The sequence below is a fragment of the Trichosurus vulpecula genome, chromosome 9, assembly GCF_011100635.1.
Source record: "Trichosurus vulpecula isolate mTriVul1 chromosome 9, mTriVul1.pri, whole genome shotgun sequence".
NCBI classification, from domain to species: Eukaryota; Metazoa; Chordata; class Mammalia; order Diprotodontia; family Phalangeridae; genus Trichosurus; species Trichosurus vulpecula.
Window position 1 is genome coordinate 173,483,499 of NC_050581.1, and position 26,651 is coordinate 173,510,149.

At 40.3% G+C, this 26,651-nt stretch overlaps 1 protein-coding gene across 1 annotated transcript in view; it reads left to right on the top strand.

Moving 5' to 3' along the window:
- TAFA4 (TAFA chemokine like family member 4) overlaps positions 1–22,274 on the top strand; it is a 130,463-nt gene extending 108,189 nt beyond the window's left edge. Inside the window, exons 4-5 of the mRNA XM_036739667.1 lie at positions 16,172–16,296; positions 22,263–22,274. Coding sequence (XP_036595562.1) covers positions 16,172–16,296; positions 22,263–22,274 — 137 coding nt within the window. The remainder of the gene's footprint in view (positions 1–16,171; positions 16,297–22,262) is intronic.
- The last annotated feature ends 4,377 nt before the right edge of the window (positions 22,275–26,651 follow it).

The following is a 26,651-nucleotide window of genomic DNA, read 5'->3' on the forward strand; positions in this document are numbered from 1 at the left end:
TCTTATTTGTCAATAAGAATGGGAAAGATCTAAAGTAAAGAGGATTCATTTTGAATTTACATTTAAATTAGAACAAGAGCCCCTAAAATGGTGCAGAGGAGAAGTAATTAATATCCACATGAAAATCACTGTGTCCTTATATATTATGGTTAATCCACAAAGAAGGTTCTTATCTAATGTTTTCCTTGCTTTTCACACAAAATCATGACTTCTTTAAAGTTAAACAGCAGGAATCCCAGTTGCCGGCTTTGTTTTTTCTTCCCCTTGTGGGTTATGATAACCTTGTGGAAAATCCACAGGTCCCTGACATATAGCATTTTTGAGATTCAGCTGCTACCTTGGGGAACTTTCTGGGGGAAACGATCAGGACCTGTGTTAATTTGAGAAGATTTTGATTTGGGAGAATATTTATAATTCAGAAACACATAGCAAAAATAACTGCAGCTTCTCAAAATCATATGCCCCTCCCTGCCTCCCCCACCCCCATCATGCACCTTAAATGTTCAATGTTTTCAGTCCTCATCCTTTTTGACCATTTTCCCAAATGTGGTCCCTTTGATTGCTCTCTCTGTGTGGATTTTCTCTCCATTCCTGGCTTCAGAAGCTCTAACTGCTCTGAGGAGACAAATGGCATGTGGTACAATGGAAAGAGGGCTGCATCAGAGGCAAGGGCTTGGGTGTAGAATGTAAGCTCCCTGCAAATAGAGGAAGAATTAAAAAAATTGTCCCCAGTGCCTAGGTCAGTGCTTGGAACACTGTAGGTGCTTAATAAATGCTTGTCAATTTATTAATTCCAGTTCTACCGGTTAATCTCTCTGTAACCTTGGATAAGTCACTGTCTGTGTGGACCTCAGTTTCCACATATGTAAAATGAGAGGCTGGAGCTAATAACTTCCGAGGACCTTTCCAACTTGAGATCTATTACCTTGTGGTTTGTCTGCACTTCTGACCGTTCCATTGTTGACTTCCCATAATAGTCCTGACCCTTGAAAGTGAGTGTTTCTCAAGGCTGTCCTCACACTCGCTTTCTCCCCCTCTCTCCTCTCAGTCTCCCCGCCTCTGCCCACCAACTCTGTCTTGGTAATCTCATGCACCCCCAAAGCTTAACTCTCGATCTTCGGCAGTTGGTCCTTGAATGTGATTTTTCATATCTGGCTTTTCTCTCCAACTCTAGATCTGTAGCCTTAATTATCTACCTGGCATGTAATGCCCTCCTCACCTCAACAGGCCTGAACCAAATCAATTATAGGATCATACATAGATCTCTAGAGCTGGAAGGAAACTTAGATTTCATGTAGTTTCACCCCCAGCCCCCATTTTAGAGATGAGAAAACAGTCCCAGAGGAATTAAGTGACTTATTCAGATTCACAGGGAAAGTAAATAGTACAGAGGACCTTTCTCGGTAAACCTGTATCTTCTGTTAACTTCACTGTTTCTGCTAGTGGCATAAACATGTACCCAGCTGCCTGTGTTTTAAACCGATGCTTTCTCTGACACTTCCCTCACTTCTTATGCCCAGTTGGTTAACAAATCCTATCAATTCTGTCTCCATGATAACACTCACGTCTGTCTTTTGCTCCATTTCAGCTCCTACTACCCTACCCCAGGCCCTCATTACCACTTACCTGGAGTGTTCCAATAGCCTCCTAACAGGCTTTCTGACTTCTGCCACATCCCACCTCCAATCTATGCTCATATTGCTACTGGACTACTCTTCTGTACAGAAGATCTGTTCATACTATTATTGAGTTGTTTTTCAGTCATGTATGATTCTTTGTGATCCTATCTGGGCATTTCTTGGCAAAGATACTAGAATGGCTCATCATTTCCTTCTCTAGCTCTTTTTACAGATGAGGAAACCGAGGCAAATAGGATTAAGAGACTTGCCCATGGTCACACAGCTAGTAAGTGTCTGAGGCCAGATTTGAACTCAGGAAGATGACACTTCTTGACTCTAGACCCGGTGCTCTAATCATTGTACCACCTTGCTGCCCATTTTGTTGCTTTGCTAATAAATCTTCAGTGGATCCCTGTTGTCTACTGAGTGAAATATGAGTCATTTGGGCATTTGGGACCCTCCAAGAATTTGGCATTCCATGTTTTCACCCTTCCCTTGAACTCTGCTGTCTAGCTAAACTGGACACCTCCAGTTATGTGTCCCATTGACAACTCGAAATCAACATGTCCACGACTAGGTTCACTATTTTTCCCCCCAAACCTGCTTCTCCTCCTAATCTCACTATTTCTTTCAGCACCTCAGCCTTCACCCTGCTCCCTAGAACTTGGGCTTTTCTTGGACCTTTCTTTCTTTATCACCTATCAGAGCCAATCACTTGAGCCCATCTCTGCGATGTCTCTCACCTTCATCTGCTTCTTTATAATTCCACAGTTACCACCCTACTATAAAAACCTTATTATAACCATCTTGGACTCTTGCCATTGCTACTTTCCTTTCCCTCCCACCTCTACGCTCTCTGTTAAAATCCATACTACACATCACTGTCAGAATAATCTTTCTGACATACAAACCTGGTGACATCATTCCTCTATGCTCCAAAACCTTCACTTGCTCCCTATTCACTCCATATTTGCTTTAATTGCATTTGCAGTTGAGACTTACCACTGTCAGGTGACACCCAATATTTCCAAATTACTCCCCTCCATATATTCTATGCTCCAGCAAAACTGGGCTGTGCTCTATCTCTAAAACACCATCACAGCTTTTCTACCTTTCCTCACCTCATTCCCTGTGTCTGCAACACCCACCTTCTCTACTGGATTCCCACCTAAACTTTAGAGACCAACTTAAGTGTCCCATTTTCATAAAGTCTTCCTTGATCCGTCCAGTCAGGATTATCTACTGCTTGGAATCACCTAATAGTTTGTTCTGTAATTCACTCATCTATAAATCATGTAATATTGTGCATTAGTGGTTTCTGTGTATGTGTTGTATCCCTTACTAGGTTGTAAGTATGCTTCATGAGTGCAGGGGCCATGGGCTCAGGGGCTATAACTTATCTAAACTTCATAGCTCCCTCAGAGACTAATACAGTTCTCCATACACAGTAGGGAATGAATAAACATCTGTTGAGTTTGATTGGCTGTCAAAGAGTGTGACATTGATACTCTTCCCCATGATGGGAAACGCATTGTAGACATTTATTAAAATATGAGTCTACGTAGATGACACCAAATGGCCCCCTTGATAAAATGAAATAACTACTGGATGCAAAAGAAGCTTAATTCATTTTCTCAAAGTGAGAGCTTAATGAAATATGTTGTCTTTTGTTACGAGTACTTGAGTTGTTTTTAAGAAGAGATTAATAAGGCAGTTCATGGGTATAAGAACTGGAAGTTTTTTTTTAAGCACATTTTTTTCTTTCCAATGATAAATCGTTTTTATACTCTGGGGAGTTTTTGGATTCATCTTAGTTAAGAATGTAGTTTACCATCTGTAGCAAGGACAATTTGTTACGATCTTGTCAAATTTACAGAGAAACTAAGGTTTGGCCAGTATCTCTTTAAACCTTACTAATTGTCCAAATTGATAGAGGGAGAGGGAATTTTTTTTGAGTTTTGATTAAAGGGGCCACCCCTTGATTAACTTCTTAAAGATACCTATTCACTGAATGGGCATTACCTCACTCAAAGTGAGAACCTGACAAGACCTTAGTGTGAAAGGGCCGGGGTCTCCCAGTGCATCCTGGGCCATCTCCAGTTGTCCTGGTGAATATCAGATCACTGGACCCAGATGGCTCTGGAGGAGCCCGTGAAGCTGGTGACCTTGCATGGCCCTCCTTCACTCAAATTAAAGTCAACGGTAAGCCATGTCATCATTTATCTGATGTCATGGTCCTCTTCAAGAATGAAGGACAAACACAACAACACAACAATATTAATTGTCCAAATTGATAGTCTTTTATCAATCTGGCTAGGTGGTGCAGTGGGTAGGGCACTGGTCTTGGAGTCAGGAGGACCTGAGTTCAAATGTAGCCTCAGACACTTACCAGCTATGTGACTCTGTTACTCAACCCTGTTTGCTGCAGTTCCTCATCTGTAAAATGAGCTGGAGAGGAAACAGTAAATTACTCCATTATATTTACCCAGAACACCCCAAATAGGGTCATGAAGAGTTGCTCATGACTGAAACAAGTGAACAGCTAGCAATCCTCATCCTTCTTGACTTCAGCATTGGGCACTGTTGACTACCCTTTCACTCTGGATATCTTCTGCTTTTTGGGGCTTTGGTGACATTGCTCTTTCTTGATTCTCCTCCTGCCTGTCCGTCTACTCTTCGATATTCTTTGCCAAGTATCATCATTGTATCATACCCCTAACTGTGAGTGTTGCACCAAAGCTTCTTCACAGGCTCTCATCTCTCTCTACACACTCTTTTTTGATGATCTCATCTGCTCACGTGGATGTAATGATCATTTCTTAGCTGATGCCTCCCAGGCTTAGTGTCTCTCCTGAGTTCTGGTCTCCTATCCCCAAAGGTCCTTTGGTTAACCTGTGGGTGTCTCAAGCTCAAGACTGAAACAGAATTCGTTATCTTTTCCTCACAAATGAACCACATTTCTAGACTTTGATATTTATGCCAAGAGCAACATCATCCTTCTAGTCTCCAAGTGCACATCTGAAAGTCCTTCCTGCAGTGTGCTATCTAGAAGGGAATACAGTACTCCATATATGCTTTGACCAGGGCAAAGTGCATCTTCCATAGTGTTGGACATTGTTATCTCTCAGTGCAGCCTAAGAACGAACTAGTTTTTTTAATTTGCCACATTAAAATGTTAAGCAGATCACAGTCTAGAGCTGGGAGGGATGTTAGAAGTTATCTAGCCAATCTCTTCATTTCTGAGCCCCATGGAGATGGGTGTTGGTTTTGTTCGGTTGTTTTCGGTCATGTCTCAATCTCCTTGACCCCATTTGAGGTTTTCTTGGCAAAGATACTAGAGTGGTATGCCATTTCCTTCTCAGGCTCATTTCACAGATGAAGAAATTGAGGCAAATAAGGTTAAATGACACACTTGTGGTCACACAGCTACTAAGTGCCTGAGGCCAGATTCGAACTCGGTTCTTCTTGAGTCCAGGTCCTGGCACTCTATCCGCTGCACTGTGTAGCTGCCCAACATCACCAAGGATGTACAAAGCAGAGACAGGATGTGAACTCAGGCAATTTGACTCAAGATTCACTACTATTTCCACAGTACTATGATGCTTCTGTTTTCTCATTTTGAGACCTCCACTTCAAGATCCTTTATTAGATAAACTGAAGTCTAGACATGTTTTTCCCACCTTCTACTTGTGAAATTGGATTTTTTGAATTTAAGCATATGGCTTTACATTGAATCCGCCCCTCCCAACTCAACTTCATCTTATTGTATTTAACCCATTGTTTTAGTCTGTGATGTTTTTGGATCCCCACTCTGCACTGTCTCCATTTTTACATCATTTCAGTAGGACTGGAGGTCCCTATTTTCTTTCTTTCTTCCTTCTTTTTAACCATTTGGGAAAAATTATTATTCTCCCCTTTCTTTTCATACTTTCTCCTTTTTATCCTACTAACATCTCTGTGAGGTTCCAGCTTTTCATTTTATGGGTAGGGGAGTCTTACTGAATGACTTGTTCAAGGTCAAAGCTGGGAAATGTCAGAGGAGGAATTTGAACACAGATCTCCCATGATCCCAGGCTCACACTCTATCTATTAAGCCACACAGCTTCCTTTTCTTTTCTTATAATAACATGTCATGTAAGGCAGGTAGGTGGTGCCATAGTGCATAGAGTCTGTGCCTGGAGTCAGGAAGACTCATTTTTCTGGGTTCATATCTGGCCTTAAACATTTACTAGCTGTGTGAACACGGGCAAGTCACTTCACCCTGTTTGCCTCAGTTTTCTCATCTGTAAACTCACCTGGAGAAAGAAATGGCAAACCACTCTAGTATCTTTGCTAAGAAAGCCCCAAATAGGGTCATGAAGAGTTGGTCATGCGTGGAAAACAACTGGAAAAAATGAAATGTAACTTGCAGAACTTCTCCCTACTTGGCTTTACAGTTAATAAATAGCTTAATAAGTAAAACTTGGAATAACTGGGGTCCAAGCAAAAATAATAAAATAGAAAATGCATTAACATATGGGAAGGTATTCCTGTAACAATTTCTATTTCCATGGGAAATATATGCCATTTAGATATCACTTAATCTTCTTGTCTGTATTTTCAGTGTAAAGAGGTAATTTTTAGTTAAGCCCTAACTCTATGTAAATATAATTAAGCTAAATCAACATTTGAGTAACTAAATCTCCAGATGTGAGCTTGTTCTTACTTAGTCTAATTTAAAAGTATAACAGCCCGAGTACCCCAAGAAATACATATTTTTTCCTTAATAGGCTATATATTTGGAACAAGGGATATAGAAGACTGCACAACAATGAGGAGTGCAAATGGACCAGACCAATGCCTATTAATATTTTACCTGGAAAATAATGGCCGAAGATGCCACACCAAGGACCAGGCTCTCCGCAAGTTATGTAGAATTCATGGGGTTTTTGGAATCTGAGGCTTGTAAACGAGGAAGTTCATTACAATGTGGCAGCACGGGTTACCAATGAAAGCATATTCCCTCCGTGCACCGAATTTTTATGTCAAGCAGCTGTAGTGACTTTGTAAAATTAAGAACTCTTTTATGGTTAACAAAGGCATTTTTAGAATAGAAACTAATAGATGTTCTCATTTGAAGCACTGTGCAGTATTACGGAAAAGGAAAGAAAAATGCATCTCCTACGCATTAATTTTCCTGTAGAGAAGAGTGTGTTAAGGAGCCATATGTTCTCCATGGCCATTAGAATCGATTCTGCTTCTGCTTCTTTATCTCAGCTCATAGGCCTGCTCTAACTCCTGTAGTTTAAACTTCTGAACTATCAAATTACCTTCTTTGCTAAAAAGGTCAAATATCCAATTCCTACTCCAGCAGGAAGTTCTAGATCCAGCTCTTTACTGATAAGAAGCATTTATTTTTCTGTCTGTACTGTAGGTCTCTATCTCTCCGTGGCAGCTAGGTGGTGCAATGAAGAGCCATGGGCTTGGAATCAGAAGAACTCATCTTCATGAGTTCAAACCTAGCCTTGCATACTTACTAGCTGTGTGACCCTGGGCAAATCTCTTTAACCCTGTTTGCCTCAGTTTCTCATCTCTAAAATGAGCTGGAGAAGGAAAAAAACACTCTAGTATCTCTGCCAAGAAAACCCCAAACGGTGGCATGAAGAGTTGGACGTGACTGAAATGACTCAACATCTCTCTATGGCAATGTTGCTAGTGAAGTTTTTCATAGCCTAGTCATTCCATTAATTCAAGCCCAGGTGATTTTAACTTTATGTTATAATCTATTCTGTTTGTCCCTCGGGGGATGAAACTGAAAAGAGACAAATTTAGGCTTGATGCAAAGATCACTGCCTTGTCGTGGTGGAGGGGCTTGTGTAGCTTAATTAAATGATTATGCCATACATGAGAGTTCTGATGAAAGGTGATCCACTGGAGAAGGAAATGGCAAGCCATTCTAGTATCTTTGCCAAGAAAACCCCATGAGCAGTACTAAAGCAATAAAAGTGATGACATTGAAAACTGAGCTCTTCAGGTCAGAAGGTGTCCAATATGCTACTGTGGAAGAGTGGAGGACAACTGGAAACTCAACTGCAGATAAATCTGATGACAAAAGGAAAGTCCAATGCTGTGAAGATCAATATTGCAAAGGAACCTGAAAGATCTGTGAACCAAGGTATTCTGGATGTGGTCCAACAGGAGATTGAAAGATTAAACATTGACATCTTATGTGTCAATGTACTTAAAGGGATGGGAATGGGTGAATTTAATGCAGATGATCACTACATATACTACTGTGGGCAAGGATATGTTAGAAGAAATGGAATAGCCCTCATAGTTAATAAAAGGGTGAGGAAAAGCAGTACTGTGATATAATCTCAAAATAACTGTTCGAATGCAAGGCAAACAACTCAACATCACAATAGCTTCACAACATCACATGCTGATGCTGAAGAGATGAAAGTTTTCTATTTAGATCTACAATATCTTCTGAAAGAACACCCCCCCCCCAAAAGATGTCACTTTCATCGTAGGGGACTGGAATCCTAAAGTAGGCAATCAAAAGATGATTGGAATAACAGACAAGTTTGGCCTTGGAGTACAAAATGAAGCGGGGGGAGACTAATAGGGTTTTGTTAAGATATACCGCTGGTCATAACAAACACTCTTTTTCAATAACCCAAAAGATGACCCTACACATGTACATCACCAGCTGGTCAATATAGAAATCAGATTGATTATATACTTTGCCATCAAAGCTTTATACAGTCAGTAAAAGCGAGACCAGGAGCTGACTGTGGTGCAGATCACGAGCTTCTTATTATAAAATTCAGACTTAAATTGAAGAAAGTAGGTGAAACCATCAGACTGTATAGGTGTGACCTAAATGACATCCCTTATGAAAATGAAGAGGAAGTGACGAAAAGACTAAAGGATTAGTTCTGGTAGATAGAGTGCCTGAAGAACTATGGACAGAGGTTTGCAACATTGTATAGGAGGCAGCAACAACAAAAAAAAAAACATTCTGAAGGAAAAGAAAAAAGCAAAACAGCTGTCTAATGAGACTTCAAAAATAGCTGAGGAAAGAAGAAAAATGAAAGGGAAAGGAGAAAAGGAAAAATATGTCCAACTGAATGAAGAATTCCAGAGAATAGCAAGGAGAGGTAAGAAGTTTTTCTTAAATGAGCAATGCAAAGAAATAGAGGAAAACAGTAGAGTGGGAAAAACAAGAGATCTTTTCAAGAAAATTAGAGATATCAAAGGCAAGTTTCATGCAAAAATGAGTATGGTAAAAGACAAAAATGGTAGGGATTTAACAGAAGCAGAGGATATTAGAAAGAGGTAGCAAGAATACACAAAGGAACTATACAAGAAAGATCATAACATCATCAATAATCACAATATTGTGGTTACTGGTCTAGACCCAGACATCCTGGACAATGAAGTCAAGTGAGCCTTAGGAAGTATTGCCAACAGTGAAGCTAGTGGAGGTAATGGAGTTCCAGCTGAGCTATTTAAAACCCTAAAAGATGTTGCTGTTAAAGTGCTGCACTCTATATGCCAGCAAATTTGGAAAACAGAACAATGGCCAGTAGATTGGAAAAGATCAGTTTTTGTCTCAATCCTAAAGAAGGTCAATGCCAAGGAATGTTCAAATTACTAAATAATTGCAGTCATTTCACATGCCAGTGAGGTTATGCTTAAGATTCTGCAAGCTAGGCTTCAGCGATGTATGAACCGAGAATTACTGGAAGAGTAAGGTTGGTTTTCAAAGAGGCAGAGGAACTAGAGACCAAATTGCCGACATTTGCTTGATTATGGAGAAATCAAGAGAGATTTAAAAAAAATTTACTTCTGCTTCATTGACGACACTAAAGCTTTTGACTGTGTGGATCACAACAAGATGTGGCAAGTTATCAAAGAGATGGGAGGACCAGATAGATCATTTTACTTGCTTCCCGAGGAACCTGTACATGGGCCAAGAAGCAACAGTCAGAATATGAAATGATTGATTGGATTAAGGTTGGAAAAGGAGCATGACAAGGCTGTATAATGTCACCTTATTTACTTAACTTATATGTAGACTATATCGTGTGAAATGCTAGGCTGGATGAATTAAAATGGGAATTAAGGTTCCTGGGAGAAATCTCAACAATCTCCGATATGCAGATGATACCACTCCAGTGGCAGAAAGTGAAGAGGAATTAAGAAGCTTCTTGATGAGAGTGAAAAAGGAGAGTATACAAGCTGGCTTGAAGCTTAACCTTAAAAAACACCCTAAGATCTTGGCGACTGGTCCCATCACTTCCTGGCAAATATAGGGAAGAGAAATGGAAGCAGTGTCATATTTTATATTCTTGGACTCAAAGATCGCTGCAGAAGGCGACTACAGCCATGAAATTAAAAGACACTTGCTCCTTCAAAGGAAGGCTATGGAAAACTTGGATGGCATACTAAAAAGCAGAGACGTCACCTTGGAAGGTCTGCATAGTCAAAGCTATGGTTTTTCCAGTAGCGATATATGGCTGTGAGAGTTGGATTATAAGGAAACCTGAGCACCGCAGAATCAAATTGTGGTGCTAGAAAAGACTTAAGAGTTCCTTGGACAGCAAGGAGATCAAATCAGCAATACTTAAAAGAAATTAATTCAGATTATTCACTGGAAAGTCAAATACTGAAGCTGGAGCTTAAATACTTTGGCCACACAGTGAGAAGACAGGATTCATTGGAAAAGACCCTGATGTTGGGAAGGATTGAAAGCAAAAGGAGAAGGGGATGGCAAAGGATGAGATGGATAGGTAGTATCATGGAAACACAGAACATGAACTTGGACAGACTTCAAGAGATAGCGGAGGATGGAAGGGCCTGGTGTGCTATGGTCCCTGGAGTCATGAAGAGTCAGACACAACTAAACAACTGAACAACAACATGGAAAATTTACTAACAATAGGTATATAAAAGTGGAATGGGATGCTCAGGGGGATGGGGGCTGTGTTCTATTAGCACTTCTCCCCCATTAGGTTGTGAGCTCTTTGAGGGAAGGGACTTTTTCTTTCTTTATATCCCCAATGCTTGGCTTAGAATGTTTATTGATTGGTTGACTGATTTACTCTTCCTCACTGGAAGTCTTCAGGCAAAGGCTGGTTAACTACTTGTTGGATTCTTGTTCAGCGCTGGGACCAGGTGACCTCTAGTCACAGGCTCATAAGATCACAGATTTAGAGTTAGAAAGAACTTAGAGGACATTTAGTCCAATCGTCTCATTTTTCAGATGAGGAAACTGAGGCCCAAGGAGTGTTGTGCTCAAGATTCACATGGAGATGGGATTTGATTGTAGGTCCTCTGACTCCAAATTCAGCATATATTCCATTCTTTCACATTTCCTCTCAGGTACCTTCCAACTCTGAAAGTTTGTGTTCCTGAAAAGACATGGAAATCCAAACTGGGAAAATGAAAATGTAATTTTCTATTTAGATTTTAGATTTTTTTATTTATTTCTGTTGTTTTCACATTGCCTATACACCATCCCCAACCATATCCCTTCTCTTCCTTCTTCCCCGAGAAACATCATTTATAACAAAGAATTAAAAGAAAGCATGAACAAGAGGAGTGTTATGTGTTTCTAATTCCTTCTTTGGGGAAGGCTGAGGTTGGTGGACTGCCAGAGCCTGGGAATTCAGAGCCAGTTGAGTGTTTTCAAGAAGTCCAACACCAATACGGTGAGCTCCTGAGGGTGGAGGTAAGGTGATATACTAGGCTGCCAAAGGAGGGGAAGTTGGAAGTGGATCAAGTCCACTTTTTTACCATGCTGACCAGCAGTTCAGTCTGCCTATGAGTGGTCACTATACTTCTGGCCTGTATGAGATAGAGAGATCTAGTTTTTGCCAAACAAATAAACAAATAAAGAATAAAAAGACAAAGAAAATTTTTTTTGATGAAACTAATCAACACATTGAAAAGAACTCTGATTTTTTTTGAATTATTCCATACCTGTGGCCTTAAATCAATGTGGATCAGTATCATCTGGGAAATTTTAAGTCTTAGAGAGTTTCTTAGGGGCACTGGAGTGACTTGTCCAGGGTCAAACTACCAACACGTGTCAAAGTCTTTCAGAGGCTAGTTCCCTACCTGGGAAGGGAGGCCCGGCAGGCACTGAGTTGCCTCTCATGAAAATCAACATTCACTCCAAATTCATCAATATTCTAAATTTGTTCAAATGTAAGATACTTGAGCCCAGGGCCCATTTCATTTTTGTATTTTGCCTCCAATTTCTACCACAGTGCCTTGCATAGAGTAAAGCAATTGATAAATATTAATTGAATTTATTAAATCTCTCTGGATTTTGTGTATTAACTAAGTCTACAAGGGTACTAGCTTCCTGAGAGGATCCTGGCCTGCCATCTTCATTTTAGGAGATAGGTATCCTCAGAATTGAAGCTCTCAACAGAGCAGAACTGGGAAGGCTTTGCCAACCAGCGTTGGGGTAAGAATCCATGTTCTTTCTGAAAGAGCTCAGCAGTACCACAGCTGAAGACTTAGACTGTAGAGAAGGAGACCACAAAAGCTTTGTGGCATGAAGATGGTGGAAGGGGCACCAGGACTGTGGCAGTGAGACTGTTTGGGCCAAGTGGGAGGGCCCAAGGAGTGTCAGGAAAGATGATGTACTGCTGAAACTCTGAATTTCAGGACCTTTAGGCAGTAAATCTGTTATCTCCTTTTTCTTCAGGGCTCCTTTAGGGAAGCCTGCGCTCCTTCATTCTGGGCATGGAGAATATCCGTTTATCGTTCTTTATTTTAAATGGTCACTCTGTCTTTATATACATAGCTAACTACAGGCCTTTGCTAGTCTGGGTATAGTTACTTAGTAGAAATACAGTTGAGAGGAAGCAATTAAGGGGACAACATTCTTAGAGAAAAAAAAGAAAGATTCCGTACTGATACATTTTGCCAAACAGCTGTCTCTGTCTGGGGACCCAGAGCTGGGAAATTAAAAGAAAAGGAGCCAAGGATAAGCATTTGTATGAGGAAATTTATACAGGCTGTAGGTTAGTAGTAGTGTGAAATACTTTAGGAGTGACTAAACAAGCTGGCTTGTCACTCCACCTCACCATTGCTGCAGATATACCGTCAGACTTCATTACTTAAGGAACTGATTTCTTTTGTATGGCTACTTCTCTCTATTGAGGTCCATCCAGGAGTGTGCTGGTAAATGTTTAACAATCAGCTGTCTGAAAAAGAGATTGGACCCACAATTAAGTTTAATCTGCATTATTAATACTTTCTTAAGTCTAGATTATTAGTAAAACATTAAATCAATTCCTGATTTGTTGCTTTTGCCAATTTCCAAAGTAAATATGGTCACATTGGAATTTAACCATCAGCTCTCCCGGGCTGGTTCAAGCATATGTTGATTGATGTGTGTGTTCCAGCCTTCTCCTGCTCCCTCACAAACTTTCATCTTTGAGAGATCCCATAGTTGAAATTCACTCCCTTATATGCGGTCCTCTGAATTTATTCCATTAAGGACTTCATCCACGACAATGTGCCTCTACAGTTAGAAAGAAGAGCTACCCGCCGAGTCACAAATGGCAACGCTTTAGTACTGCATCATGGATTTGGAATCAGGGTTCTCAGTTCAAAATCTTGGCTAAGCTACTTCCTACCTTTGTGACCTTGGGCAAGTCACCTTACTGCGCCTGAGTTTCCTACTCTGAAAATGAGGAGATTGAACTAAATGGACTGTAACTTTCCTCTCAGCTTGAGATCTAAGCTTCCACGATCTTTGACTAACTTTTTCTTTCCTTAGAAACCGCCGTCTAACTTAAACATGAGAAAAACCAACCATCAGTATTGGTAAGAGAATGGAGCTTTTAAACACATTCAGGATACTTTTTGTGTACAAACAAGTTTGGCTGAATCCTCCTAAACCAACAATTGAATTGCACCAAGCTCCTTTATTTTTTTTTCCCAAGGGCGAGGGAAGAGAAAAAATCAGGGAGAATAATCAACATGAGTGGATTTTTCCTCTGTCATTGAAACAACTGGTACAGAGCATAGGACTTACAGTCAAGATGACCTGAGTTCAAATCCTGCCTTGGACATTTACTAGCTGTGTAACCCCGGGCAAGTCATTTCATCAGCCTGAGCCTCAGTTTCTCCATCTGTATAATGGGGATAATAACGACACTTCACAGGGTTGTTGTGAGGATCAAATGAGTTAATATACATAAGCTCATTTGTGAACCTCCAAGCATTACATAAATATTGGCTATTATTATTTCAATTATTATTCATAGACCATAGATCTAGAGCTGAAAGGACCTTTAGATATCCTATCCCAACCTCCTTATTTTACATATGAGAGATTTGGGAGACTCACAGAAGTTCAGTGACTTGCCCAAAGTTGGGCAGCCACTAAGTGGTGAAGTCAAGATTCGAACCCTTGTCTTCTGACTCCAAATGCCTCTTTCCATGGTGCTTTTCTGTTTGGACAGCATCCCATAAATAGAGTCTCACTTGTCCAAGCACTGGGTATCTGGGTGATAAATCTTGATGTATTTCCTGCTTTGTAGGTTGAAAATACAAATCATTTCATTAGCAGGTCTCCTGGCTGCCAGCTGGGTGGTTGGTGAGGCAAGTCTAAGGGAGTAATCTGCAGGTGAGCTAATTAGCACAAGGCAGCTGGAAAGCCAGCCAGTGCCAGGCTTCCCTCTCCCCATTTGTTTGGAGTGTTTCTGTGCAATAATTGACTTCAAGTGGCACCTCAGTGATCAGAATTAGGGCAGAGTGGCCGGATGGGCTCTGTTTTATTCAGATGGCTGAACAGCAAGTGAAACGTGAAGATAGGATGGAATTTTTTAATGTGTTTTTGTCTTTGCACTTCAGAAACGAGTTTGCTGCTGGGCCCAGGTGCTTTGTGGAGTTGTACTCAGCTCGCCCTGGAATGTTAATTTCGGTTGTTTTTATTCAAGCTGACGAATCTTCCCTTTCTCCATGACTAACTTCAGTGGTTATGGATAGCAAAAGTAAGGAGAGGATGGACGCTCACTCCATTCAATCTAAAATCTCACCCAGCATGGTTTGGCATCGCATCTTTTAGCTATGGAATAGTGGAAAGAGCATTCAGGACTGAGTCTGAATACCTGGGTTTAAGCCTCTGCGACACATGCACAGTGGTACTTGTTCATTGTTTTCTCATTCTGGGCCTCCCTAAAATGGGGATGACATCATAGAATCTTAGAGATGGAAGGGACCTCAGTGACCATCTATTCCAACCTACTTCTGGTCAAGGAATGCAGCTACACATCCTTCTAAGACCCAAGTCTTCTGGCTCAACATCCCCAGTTCCTTCAGCCAATTTTCATCTTTTTGGAGACGCTTTCTAGCTTATCAACATCCTTCCTAAAATGTGGTGCCCAGAAGGGAGCACAACACTCCAGATAACTGGGGTAGGGAGCAGCAGGACTATTCCCTCACTGGTCCTGACTGCTACCTTTTTGAACATAGCCCACTGAAGATAGAGCTAGAGTCGTCGTGGGTGCTCTGTCTTCAGTCACATCTCGTTATGGGCCAGCAGCTCTCACATGGAGAAGCAGAGGTTCCCTAAAATAGAAATTGCCCTTAAATTTAAATTATTAAATAATACTTAATACATTGTCTAGGTGAGAGAAGTCAACATTTCTAAATAAATAGGGGAGGATAGAAGAAGTTAATGAAGACCTTTAACCTTTTCCCTGAGATTTCCTGGGCCTGCTGAGTATGTGAATGGATAAACCCTGGTTGCCCTAATTTGAACCTACGCATCCTACTGCTGATTGCACTTGTGGGTATATGCTACCAGTGACTCCTCTGTCATTTGTCAAGCTGATTTTTTGAACCCACGTGTAAGATTCCATATTTGTCCCTAATAAGTTTGATCGCATTCAGTTTGGCCCTGTGTTCTACCCTACCAAGATCATTCTAAATCCTCACTTTGACATTCCCTCTTTCCCTCCCTCCCTCCTTCCTCCCTTCCTTCCTCACTCCCCCCCTCCTCCCTCACTCCCTTCCTTCCTTCCTTCCTTCCTTCCTTCCTTCCTTCCTTCCTCCCTCCCTTCCTTCCTTCCTTCCTTCCTTCCTTCCTTCCTTCCTTCCTTCCTTCCTTCCTTCCTTCTTCTCTTCCTCTCTTCCTTCCTCCATCTCTTCCTGAGTGGGGGATTAATTATGATTGAAGACATTTTATCTTTGTTACAGCTGTATTTACTGTAAGCCAGGGGTGGAGGACCTGTGGCCTGGAGGCCATACGTGGCCTTCTAGGTCCTTGGGTGCAGCCATTTGACTGAGTCCAAGTTTTTTTTTTTTTCTTACTTCTGAGTCCAAGTTTTATAGAACAAATTCTTTTATTAAGGGGATTTGTTCTGTAGAGTTTGGATTCAGTCAAAGGGCTGCACTTAAGGACCTAGAAGGCCACATGTGGCCTAGAGGCCACAGTTTCCCCACCCCTGTAATCCAATCATGAAGACTGTTGTTTTCCTTCCCAGATCAATGAAAACAAAGTCCCCTTTAACACCTGTGACTTGGGTTCTCCCTTCCAGCCTCCATCGTCCTACAGAAATGGTGGTGTCATATGAACCCATGCCTGGATGGAGAGGATTGTAAGGTGCTTCCGGATTATTCTGGCTGGTCTTGCAGCAGTGGTAACAAAGTCAAAACCACCAAGGTAAGCACGGGGGAGAACACAAACAGAACCAGCGGCTATGGCCGGTTATTAATGATGTTTACTTTTCATGGTTTTCTAATTTGGACACTGAGAGAACTGTATTTCACGTGGATCAAGCTGGTTGTTCTCCCGCCACCCCATGGTTCGGCCTTTACTAAAAGGAGATTTCCCAGCATCCTCCTCCATGTCAGTTTTTATGGAGCTGTGATTTGGTGCGGTAGCTCGTTTTTTAGTCAGTGATACTAAATTTATTTCACTTCTTTTGTGAGCCTGATTTAAAGCAGAGGTTCCCTAGATGACAGGCTAATGTATCAAAACACTATGGCAAATATCCCCATACAGATGGATCCCTGAAATAGAAATGCTCCTTAAAAAGAAAATCATTGTTTATCTGATAGAAAATGTGATTCAAGCGATAGAAGCCAATGTTTTTAAATAAATGGAAGGGGTAGGGAGAGGAGGAATGAAGACATTTGAGAAGTCACCTGTCCAGTCCTGGCCCTCTGTTTTCTCTATAAAATGAAGTTGCTTAAGGTCCCATTCCTGTTCTAAATCTAGGATCCTACTGGTGAATATTATTATCACCATATGAGATTAAATGTTTGAAGATGCTAATAAATTGCAATCTAAGGAAAAAGCAAGAAATCCCTTTAAATACTCTTCCCTCTAGTGTCTTGCATTCACTTTTCAAAACTAAGCTGTGAATTTTGGGGCCATGGAGCAGTACTTTTATCGATCCTTTCATAAAAGTAAAGACAATGAATACAAGCCAAATGGGTTTTGGAGATTAAGATTAATGGGTGTAACTCAGCCTCTTAGCGGATCTGCCCTCTGTAGTCAGGTATTGCTCTATGGTGCATTGCATATATATGCCTTAGGGTTATTAGGGCCCTGTGTGCTAGGAAGCAAGGCCTACTCCTCCTAAATTTATCCTGTGGTAGCAACATTTCGTCTAGTACTTCAAAAAAGTCATAGTCAAATCATTCCGTTCCCTAAGTCATTGTGCTACCAAGAATGCTTTGTAGTAGTGGGCCACTGGAGGGTCATTCTAAAGTCATAAAACTTTGTTTCTTTTATTAATCCAAGGAAGTGTGACTTAGACTGTATAAAACATTTTATGTCTTTTATAGAGCTTATGCACATCTAAGAAATTCATTTGTATAGCTGCATCCACCTTCCAGGCCTAGATTACTGTGCACCGAAGAAAAAGAAGCAATAACTCATGGCCCCTTGTCATCAGCTTAGACACTGTAGCTAGACATATTTACTGTGTAGAAAAAAGTATTGACTAGTTGAGATTTTCAACAATTAATCAATAAATAAACATTTATTAAGCACCTACTATGTGCCAGGCACTGTGCTAAGTGCAGGGGATACAAAAAGAGGCAGATGACAGTCCCTGCCCTCAAAGAGTTTATAGTCTAATGGAGGAGAAAACACACAAACAAAAAAGTCAGTTATAGACGTAGATGGAAGGTGCTGCAATTAAAAAGCGGTGAAGAAGGCTCCCTGCAGAAGGTGGGACAAGGCAGGGACATCAGTAGTCAGTGGAGAAGGGAAAGCATTCCAGGCACAAAGGACAGTCAGAGAAAGTGCCTGGAGCTAAGAGAAAGAGTGTCTTGGTGGTACAGCCAGGTGGTGTCACAAGATCGAAAAGTACACGTTGGGGAGTAGGGAGCAAGAAGACTGGAAAGGCAGGGGTAGGCTAGGTTATGGAGGGCTTTGAATGCCAAACAGAGCATTTTGTATTTGATCCTGGAGGTGATAGGGAACCACTGGAGTTTATTGAGTAGGGGGATGACAGGATCAGCCCTGTGCTTTGGAAAAATCATTTTTGAGATTGAATAGAGCAGAGACTGGGGTAGGGAGAGACTTGAGGTAGGCAGATTCACCAGCAGGCTTTCAGTAGTCTAGATGTAATTTAATGAGGGCTTGCACCAGAGTTGTGGCAGCATCAGAGGAGAGAAGGGAGTGTATTCAAGAGATCACCTTTGTAATGGTTTGGATGGGGGGCTCAGAGAGAGTGAGAAATCCAGGAATACTCCTAGGTTGGGAGCCTGAGGGACTGTGAGGATGATGTTGTTCTCTTTACAGCAATAGAGAAGTGGGGTGTGTGTGTGTGTGTGTGTGTGATGGTTTAGGGTGAAAGAATAATGCATTCAGAAGAGAAATTAATGTCCAAAGGAGGAATAATATATAGTTTTCTACAGGGAGCCACCCAGGTGGGAACTTGATCCTGAATTTAAATAGAAATGTGAAAACAGTATGCATCCAATAGGAGATACGTGACAGAGTCACAGTAATTAGACAGAGATGTAGAAATTAAATGCGGGGATCATTTTTGACCAGTCGCCTCTTCTCTTTCTGGGTAGACAATGATTGCTTTCTTACAACATTCTTTCTTTTAAAAAACAATTACTTATTTTTTATTCTGGACTTAATGAACATGAAATAAAATGTGAATTTCCATAAATAAAGTAGGAAAGAAAAGGGAGGTTGTACCTCAAAAGGTGAATCTCCATTATATATGGCTTACTTTTGCACATATGACAAAGTCAACACAAAACTTTCAAAGCTAGCCTGCTTATTTGTGATTCCTTCTGGCCTTCCCTTTGTTCTCTTCTGTGTGAATGCTTTATTGATCCTCTTTCCTTTTTTTCTTTCTGGCAACTCAATTGCTAGTCCTCCTTTCCCTTTCATCTTCATGACCTTTCCCTCCAAAAATTGTTTTTTTTTTTTAAAGACGAAGAGAACAAATCTCATGTGCATAATTTTGTAACCAATACGCACAGTCAAGCAAAGCATTTCCATATGAGCCATGGCCAAAATGTATGTCTCCTTCTGTATCATGAGTCCATCACCTCTCTGTCAAAATAGGGGTAGCCTGCTTTATCATCAGTATTATACAATCCTGGTTGGTCATTGCTTCAGTCAGAGTTCTTTAGGCTTCAAAGCAATTTTTCTTTACATTGTTGTTATTGGAGAAATACTTCTCCTGGTCTTGTCCACTTTTTAACAGTAGATTCAAGTTTCCCCAGGTTTTCTGAAACTATCCCTTTCATCACTTCTTATGGAATGTAGAATTCTATTATATTCATATAACATGATTTGTTCAGCCATTTGCCAATGGACGAACATACCCTTTATTTTCCAGTTCTTTTCTAGCATTTTGCTCATCTGGTTTTGTGTCCCTAGAAAATCACATGTAACACTTTTTTCCCCTGGGAATTCAGTTTTGTAAGCTTCAGGTCTCTCAGTTGTTCTGGGTAGATGATATAACTCTTTTTCGAAACTTGACCCCAGATTATCATTGACCTCCTAGGTGACCTTGGGCAAGGCCCTCACCTTTGGTCCTCAGCTTCCTTCTCTTTAAAGTGAGGGTATTGGATTAAGTGGCCTTTAAGGTCCCTTTAAGTTTTCAATTTCAGTTCCCACAACTGTGCAATTCTCACTTTTATGACCTTGACCATGTTGAATGGTTCTCTTTCTTAATTAATGTCAATGGGTGCAGCCATGGTATCTTATTAATTGAGCTACGAATCAGTGAGGAGTTTTAGTCTTTTTAAAAAAGTAATTCTTTATGAGAAGCATTAAAAAAGATGACTATAAATCCAACTGTACTCTCTGATGCAAAACAGAGCTGTTTTACACCAAATAATATGTATACTTGGATGACAAATTTGCCTAAAGGTAGATGGATTCAAGTAGAACCTTTATTTCTTGCCTTCACTGCCCCCACTGAACAAATCACTTCATGGAATTTTTGCATTGGAAGTGACCTCAGTGGCCATCCAATTCATCCCAAACCCCACAAGTGATCCTCTAGCCTCTGTTGGAAGATCTTCAGGAGTGGGAAACCCTTTAAGTGGTGCAGTGGATAGAGCACTGGGGTTGAGGTTAGAAAGACCAAGGTCAGATTTGGTGTCAGATGCTTGTTAGTTATGTGACCATGAGCAAGTCATTTAACCTCTGTTTAAATCATTTTTTCCATCTGTAAAATGAGGATAATAATAGTACCTACCTCCCATGATTATTGTGAGGATCAAATGAGATAATAAGTGTAAAAATCTTAGTACAGTGTCTGGCACATAGAAAGCACCATATAAATGTTAGCTATTATCATTGTAGCTTATAAAAGTAGGTACAAAATGTACAGATTTTCTGCAACATTTATTTAAAGTGTAGTTAATTCTTCTGAGTAATAAAGGAAAAACCAGCTATTGCCTTTTAATCATCTTATTTCTCCAGTAAAGCCAGAGGTTTTCTAAAAGAAGCTATTTTAAAAAAGTGAACATCGCATTAAAACATTCACACAGAGCAACATTATTTTGCTCTATTGACCTATCTATGCTTTATAATTTTAACCAATAATTATGAGAACCACTCTTGAAGGAATTAACTTAGACAGCTCAGCATGCATGAAATCACTTGATGGGCTATGCGTATCTGTACTCTAGAGCAGCTTAAAACTTCTTCACAGTACGCAAATACAGGGTTGATGGTTTTATTGTGAGAGTTTCAATCCTGTATTAGAACATTCAGACCAAACTATGAACATAAAGAGAAGAAATTTGGAATAATTCCACCATGTAGCTCTGTACAGAGGCAGGTAATCAATTAAACAGTTGATCTCATACTTTACAAAAAGCCAGTTGTCTGAATTTGGAGTCAAAGGATTGAGTTTAAATCCTGATTCTGCCCCTAACTATCCTTGTGACCTTGGTCAAATCACTTCCTCTTCTTGGGATTCAGTTTCCTTATGTGTAAAATGATAGTGGGACTAGATGACCTCTAAGACTCCTATCAACTCTAGATCTATGATTCTATGACCATAGTGACAACTTGATGAGTTTGAACATTCATGAGCTAAACGGTGTCTGAGCAAACCTCTTATGAAGGCAAAGCCAACTATACTTTTTTCAGTACTTTGAAAGGTCTGATTTCATTAGTATGTGTTTTCCTAAATGACAAATGACAATCCCTCCATAAGTTTGTATTTGGATGAGTAGAATATGAGTTCTTTGAGGGCTGGCCTGGCACACAGTAGGTGCTTAATAAATGGTTGTTGGAATGGTTTGGATTTATGATTTGCTATGGTTGTCATTCTTGTGAAGGCTGTCCTGAAGACTGTGGCCTTTCTATCACTAGACCCATTTTCTCAAATTTTTCCAAATGAATATTTTCCTTCTTGAATTCTCCCAGGGCACTTTGTTTAGACCTCTCCTTTGTCCCGGCCTCACCGTAACTTGTGTTATACCTATCTATATGTATGCCATAGACTTCCCCATAGAACGTAAGCTCCTAGGGAGATGTAATATTAAAACTTTATATCCCTAATACCTAGCACAAAGTTTATGCATAATAAATATTGAATTAAATTTCCTGGGTATGAAAGTTGCCCAAATTTCTACTTCATTGGCATGGCCTTCAGAAATCCAAGCTAATATCTTTATCCTAATAAATATCACAGTAGGAATTTAAAATAACTTTCCACAAATTCAAATACACTGCAAAGAACCATATCTACTCCTTTTTGAATCTGGGTCAAGATTCTCAAGATTTGACCAGAGCAATCAGCACAAAAAGTGCCCTCAAATCACCTTTTAAAGACAAATTCAATTGGAGCAGAAGAGACAGCACATGACACTTTGTTGACAAAGACCTTGGGACACAGAGAAGGAAGGGTCTCTTGAGGAAGCATTATGAGCTGGCCAATTCTGTTTTAGTCTTCTACTCCTGTGAAGTGCTAAACTCAGGCATTTTAATGTTTCTACATTGTAGGTACTGTCAAACCCTCTAAACTTTAGCGTCCAGGGACAAAAGTCCAATCTCCCCACACTAGGTACAGCTCAGTACTTACATTATGTTGTTGTTTTAATAACTGCTATGGTTTCTTGCAGGGTGAGCTTTGCATGCATATCTAGTACTTTGAGAAACTCACTGCTCTGTCATTTTCTTTGTTGTAGGTCACCCGGTAGCCCAGAATTAGCTGTGTTTTATTGTTGGTGAAAACACATGTGCCAGCATGCTCGCTCAGATGATCACATAGACCTTTTGAGTGAAGATTCTCTTGGACTTGAGGAATTTGAGTCTCCAAATGGGCATCTTGGATGGCAGCATCTCCTACCTGCTCTAGCACCATTTGCTTTTTAGGATGTCTCCTACTCGAAAATCACACAAATTTAAGAAAACTGACTTAACATATTCTGGATTCTCAAGGATTACAAGTTTTTGAGAAATCCCCTAAAGTGGGTCAATCCTAAGAAAGTTTGAAAGCCAATTGCTTCTTTCATAAAAGTGATTATTTTGATTTTCAAGGAGAAATGATTGAGTTTGAAACAACCCCTAGCTGTCCTTTATGTGTGTATATGTGTTTTTCCCCCAATATGCAGTGCATTGGCTTGGGCTGAAACTTACCCAAATACCCAATGGACTTAAAGGAAGATGCTTGGAAAGCATGTTGTCAGTGAGTTTTATGGGGTTGGATCAATGAAATAGGGGATGTGATTTCATGAACCTGTAGCATCAATGTGCTCAATATTTTGGTTACAACATGTGCAATTTCCTTCATCATTTCAGATTTTGACTTCTTGTTGGGAATAGATTGTTTTAGCAACTATTTGTTAGGTAGACAAATAATTGAGTTTGAATTATTCTTCAGGTGTTGACTTCTGAATGTGAAATAGCTAGGCATTAGTGCAACATCTCTATTCCTATATTTTGTTAATGAGATCCCTATTAAGGGCAGATCTACAAAGAGAGGAAGTTTTGTTCAGATTTGCAGGCTTTCAACTATTTTTGAAGAAGTTATTTAAAATTCAGAAATGTCTCTGTTCTAGATGAAAAAGAACGATCTCCCCTTGATCCAGTTTATGGTAATTATAAGAATTCTGCATTTAATTCTTTAACTGAACCAATTGTTTAAAATGCCCACTTTTGGGGGGGAGATAATGATCTCATACCACCTTAGATTTTTCTCCCATTGTTTTCCCCATCAGTGCATTATTCATCTTGTTTCGGGAAATGTAACTGTCAAAGGAAGTGAAACTTGAGTTCTTTTTCCCCTAGCTTTATTATTTTGAAATTCAGATGCCTCAAAATAGACCAAAATACAGTGATGCAAATGAGCCCATGAATGGCTGTTGACCCAGATGCCAAGTGCATAGTGGTTATGAATATGTACACACTATTCTAATACCATGGGACTGATTTTTTTATATCTTCAGAAATGCCAAAAACTTATACTTTGTTGCACTAATTTAGTCCATTGTACACATTCTTTCTAGTTTATGAGCAGTAGCACCAATACCAGAATGCTGTTTATAACAGTGACAATTAAAATTCAATTTTACTCCTGTAGAATGATCAAAGTCGGTTGCTGAGAACCAGCTATGTGGATCCATCGTTTGGTTTTTAGGAGTTTGTATTTTAATTTTATAGTTCCCTACTCTTAGGATCCTGGTAGATATTGTATTAGTTAATAAGTAAAAACAAAAACAAAACAAAACCAAAACGCTTTCTGCTGATGTTTGAAGGATGTGTGATTATTCTAGACTGCTGATGGGCATGCCTGTTCTCAAACATCAAAGGCTTTGCATTTTGTTTTAAATGACTGGGTCTCTATCTTGTCTAAGCAAAAAGGGCGGGGCCTATTCAAAGACTGATTTCATTACTGATTGGTGTGATAACTTTGATCTTTTCTGTTGGGACTGATTGACTCTTCCTTAGGCAACCTGTGCCCCCTTCCCCCAACCACCACCTCCTGAGATCTCATCATATTAATGTCAGACTTACTGCAAACCTAGCCTACTGAGGCTCAGTTTGAGATCCGGCAGTCTCTGACTCCTAGGTAGCTGGGAATATAGTCATGTGCTGCCAGTCCTAATTCTGGATATTTAGTGAACTGGCAAAAAAAAGAGGGCAACCTTCAAATCTAAGGCAACCATGCTTTGACCAAGATAAATTTTTTATTTACATGGCATGAAGAGAAAATTAGTAAAATTTACAGATACTAATTATATGCTTTTTCGTAGAACAATCTATTCCTGGTCTCTCCCCTCTCCCTCCAAGATAGCTCTTTCTTAGCATTATGGAAGACTAAATAGATTTGGAGCTAAAAGCAGCACTAGCAGTCATTTAGTTCAACCCTCTCATTTGACATATGAGGAAACTGAGGCAGAGAAGTGACATTGTTTGTCCAAAGTCACACAGGCAATTAATGACAAAGGGAGGATTTTGTTGCCTCGTACCTATATGAGAAGGACTTCTCTTGTGGGAGAGCTGTCTTGACCAAAGCCCATTGCCATGTGTCTGTGACTTCAAGTGCCAGAGAGTTGCCTGAGGCTCAGTCAGGTTAAAGTGAGTCACATGAACACCCAGCTAGTAAGTGTCAGAAGTGATTTTGAACCTGCAGCTTTATGATTCCAAGACCAGCACTATTCATTATGCTATTCTGTCATTCATGATTTCAGTATCATTGCCATTAGTTATTCCCCTAGAAAATATTGCCATGGAACGCTTTCTGCATTTTTTTTTCAGTTAACAGAGGTCCCTAGTACTTGCCAGTTCCTCTTCCATATAGCATTTTCAAGAGGAAATTTTCTTCCTTCTTTTTCCTGTTTCCTTCATCTCCCAACTTGTGAGTTTTTTCCAGTGATTCCCTCACCTGCCTACTTAGTCAATGGACTTAGAGAAGTGCTTCAAGGTACCATGATCTGTATCATTGGTGTCAAACTCAAATAGAAATGGGGGCCACTAAAGCAGACATAAGGATAGCTGTGTGCACCATATTGTCTTAGAAACCACATGCTAACATTATCTAGGTTCTATTGTATTTTTGTTTATTTCATTAAATATTTCCCAATTACATTTTAATATCTTTGGCACTGGGGAGTGTCCAGGTCAGAATTCTTGACACTTTTGCTCTGTAGCTACTAGATATATTTTTAAATTTTAAAATTAAATCAGTTTAATTGTGCAAGTAAATGAGTCAACAGGAACTGGACAAGGAGTCCCAAACAGGTAATATACTGAGACGCATGGCATTTGGGAATACAGTGATAAAGCCATTGTACTTAGGTGACATCTGGAGCATTGCATTCAGTCCTGGGTGCGATATTTTAGAAAGGACATTGATGATCTAAGAGTTCCCAGAAGAAGGTAACTAGCATGATGAAAGGCTTAGAGTTTATGCCATGTGAAGATCAGCTGGAAACACTAGGGAAGTTTAGGCTGGAGAAGAGAAGGCTCAGAGACATGTGACAGGTGGCTTTAAGTATTTGAAGAGTCTTTACATGGGAGAGGAATGAGACTTGTTCTGTTTGGCCCAAAGGCCAGAAGTAGGAATGATGGGTGGAAGATGCAAAGTAGTAAATTTAATCTTGAAGAAAAAAGCTAGGTGGTGCAATGGATGGAATGCTGGAACTGAAGTCAGGAAAACCCATGGTAGCAACAATCTGCTAGCAGCTACTGTGACTGTTTAAAACCAACAACAACCAGCACACAGAGGGCTACCAGCACAGGTTCTTTGATCTGCTTTTCTAAGGAAAGCAACTTTGAGGGGTTAACAATCTCAGTTTGATCAAACATACAAATATCATTCACTTAGTTCAGGGGGAAAAGATCAGCCCCCTGAACTTCAAGGCAAATACAAACAGAAATTACAAACATCAACAGACAGACCTTATCTGATTCAAATCACAATTCATGGTTACGACAGAAACACCAATATCTGTCTGGGTTATGAAAGCCAGGGCCAGTTACAACAGCTTGCCCAGAGTCTCAACACTCCTTCCATGAGTGAGCCCCAAAAGTCAAACACCAAGCTCCCCTCAATTATATTCTGTTCAGAGCCCTGAGGGCTCTGACCCCACCTAGACGGGGTATGCGAAAGTTCCCCATCCCCAGTATCACATCGTAGTCAATGACTCCTGATTGCCTCAGTGCTGAGAAATAGCAGAGAAATATTCTGAAACAAAGACAGCAAAAGGTTTCCCACCAATTCAAACAGAGGGGAGACTTGATAGTCTTAGCATCCCAAAAGGGAAGAACAGAGAGAAGTCTGATTGCCTTAACACTTATCTCCCTGATTTCAAATCTGGCCTCAGACAGTTCCTAGCTGTGTGACCCTGGGCAAATCACTTCACCCTGTTTGCCTCGGTTTTTTCATCTATAAAATGAGTTGTTGAAGGAAATGGCAAACCACTATAGTATCTTTGCCAAGAAAACACAAGATGGCTTGACAGAGAGTCAGACATGATTGAAATAACTGAACAACAAACGGACAAACTTCCTGTCAGGTAGAGCTAATCCAGAATGGGAAGGGCTGCCTTGCATCCACCTTATGGGAGATCTTC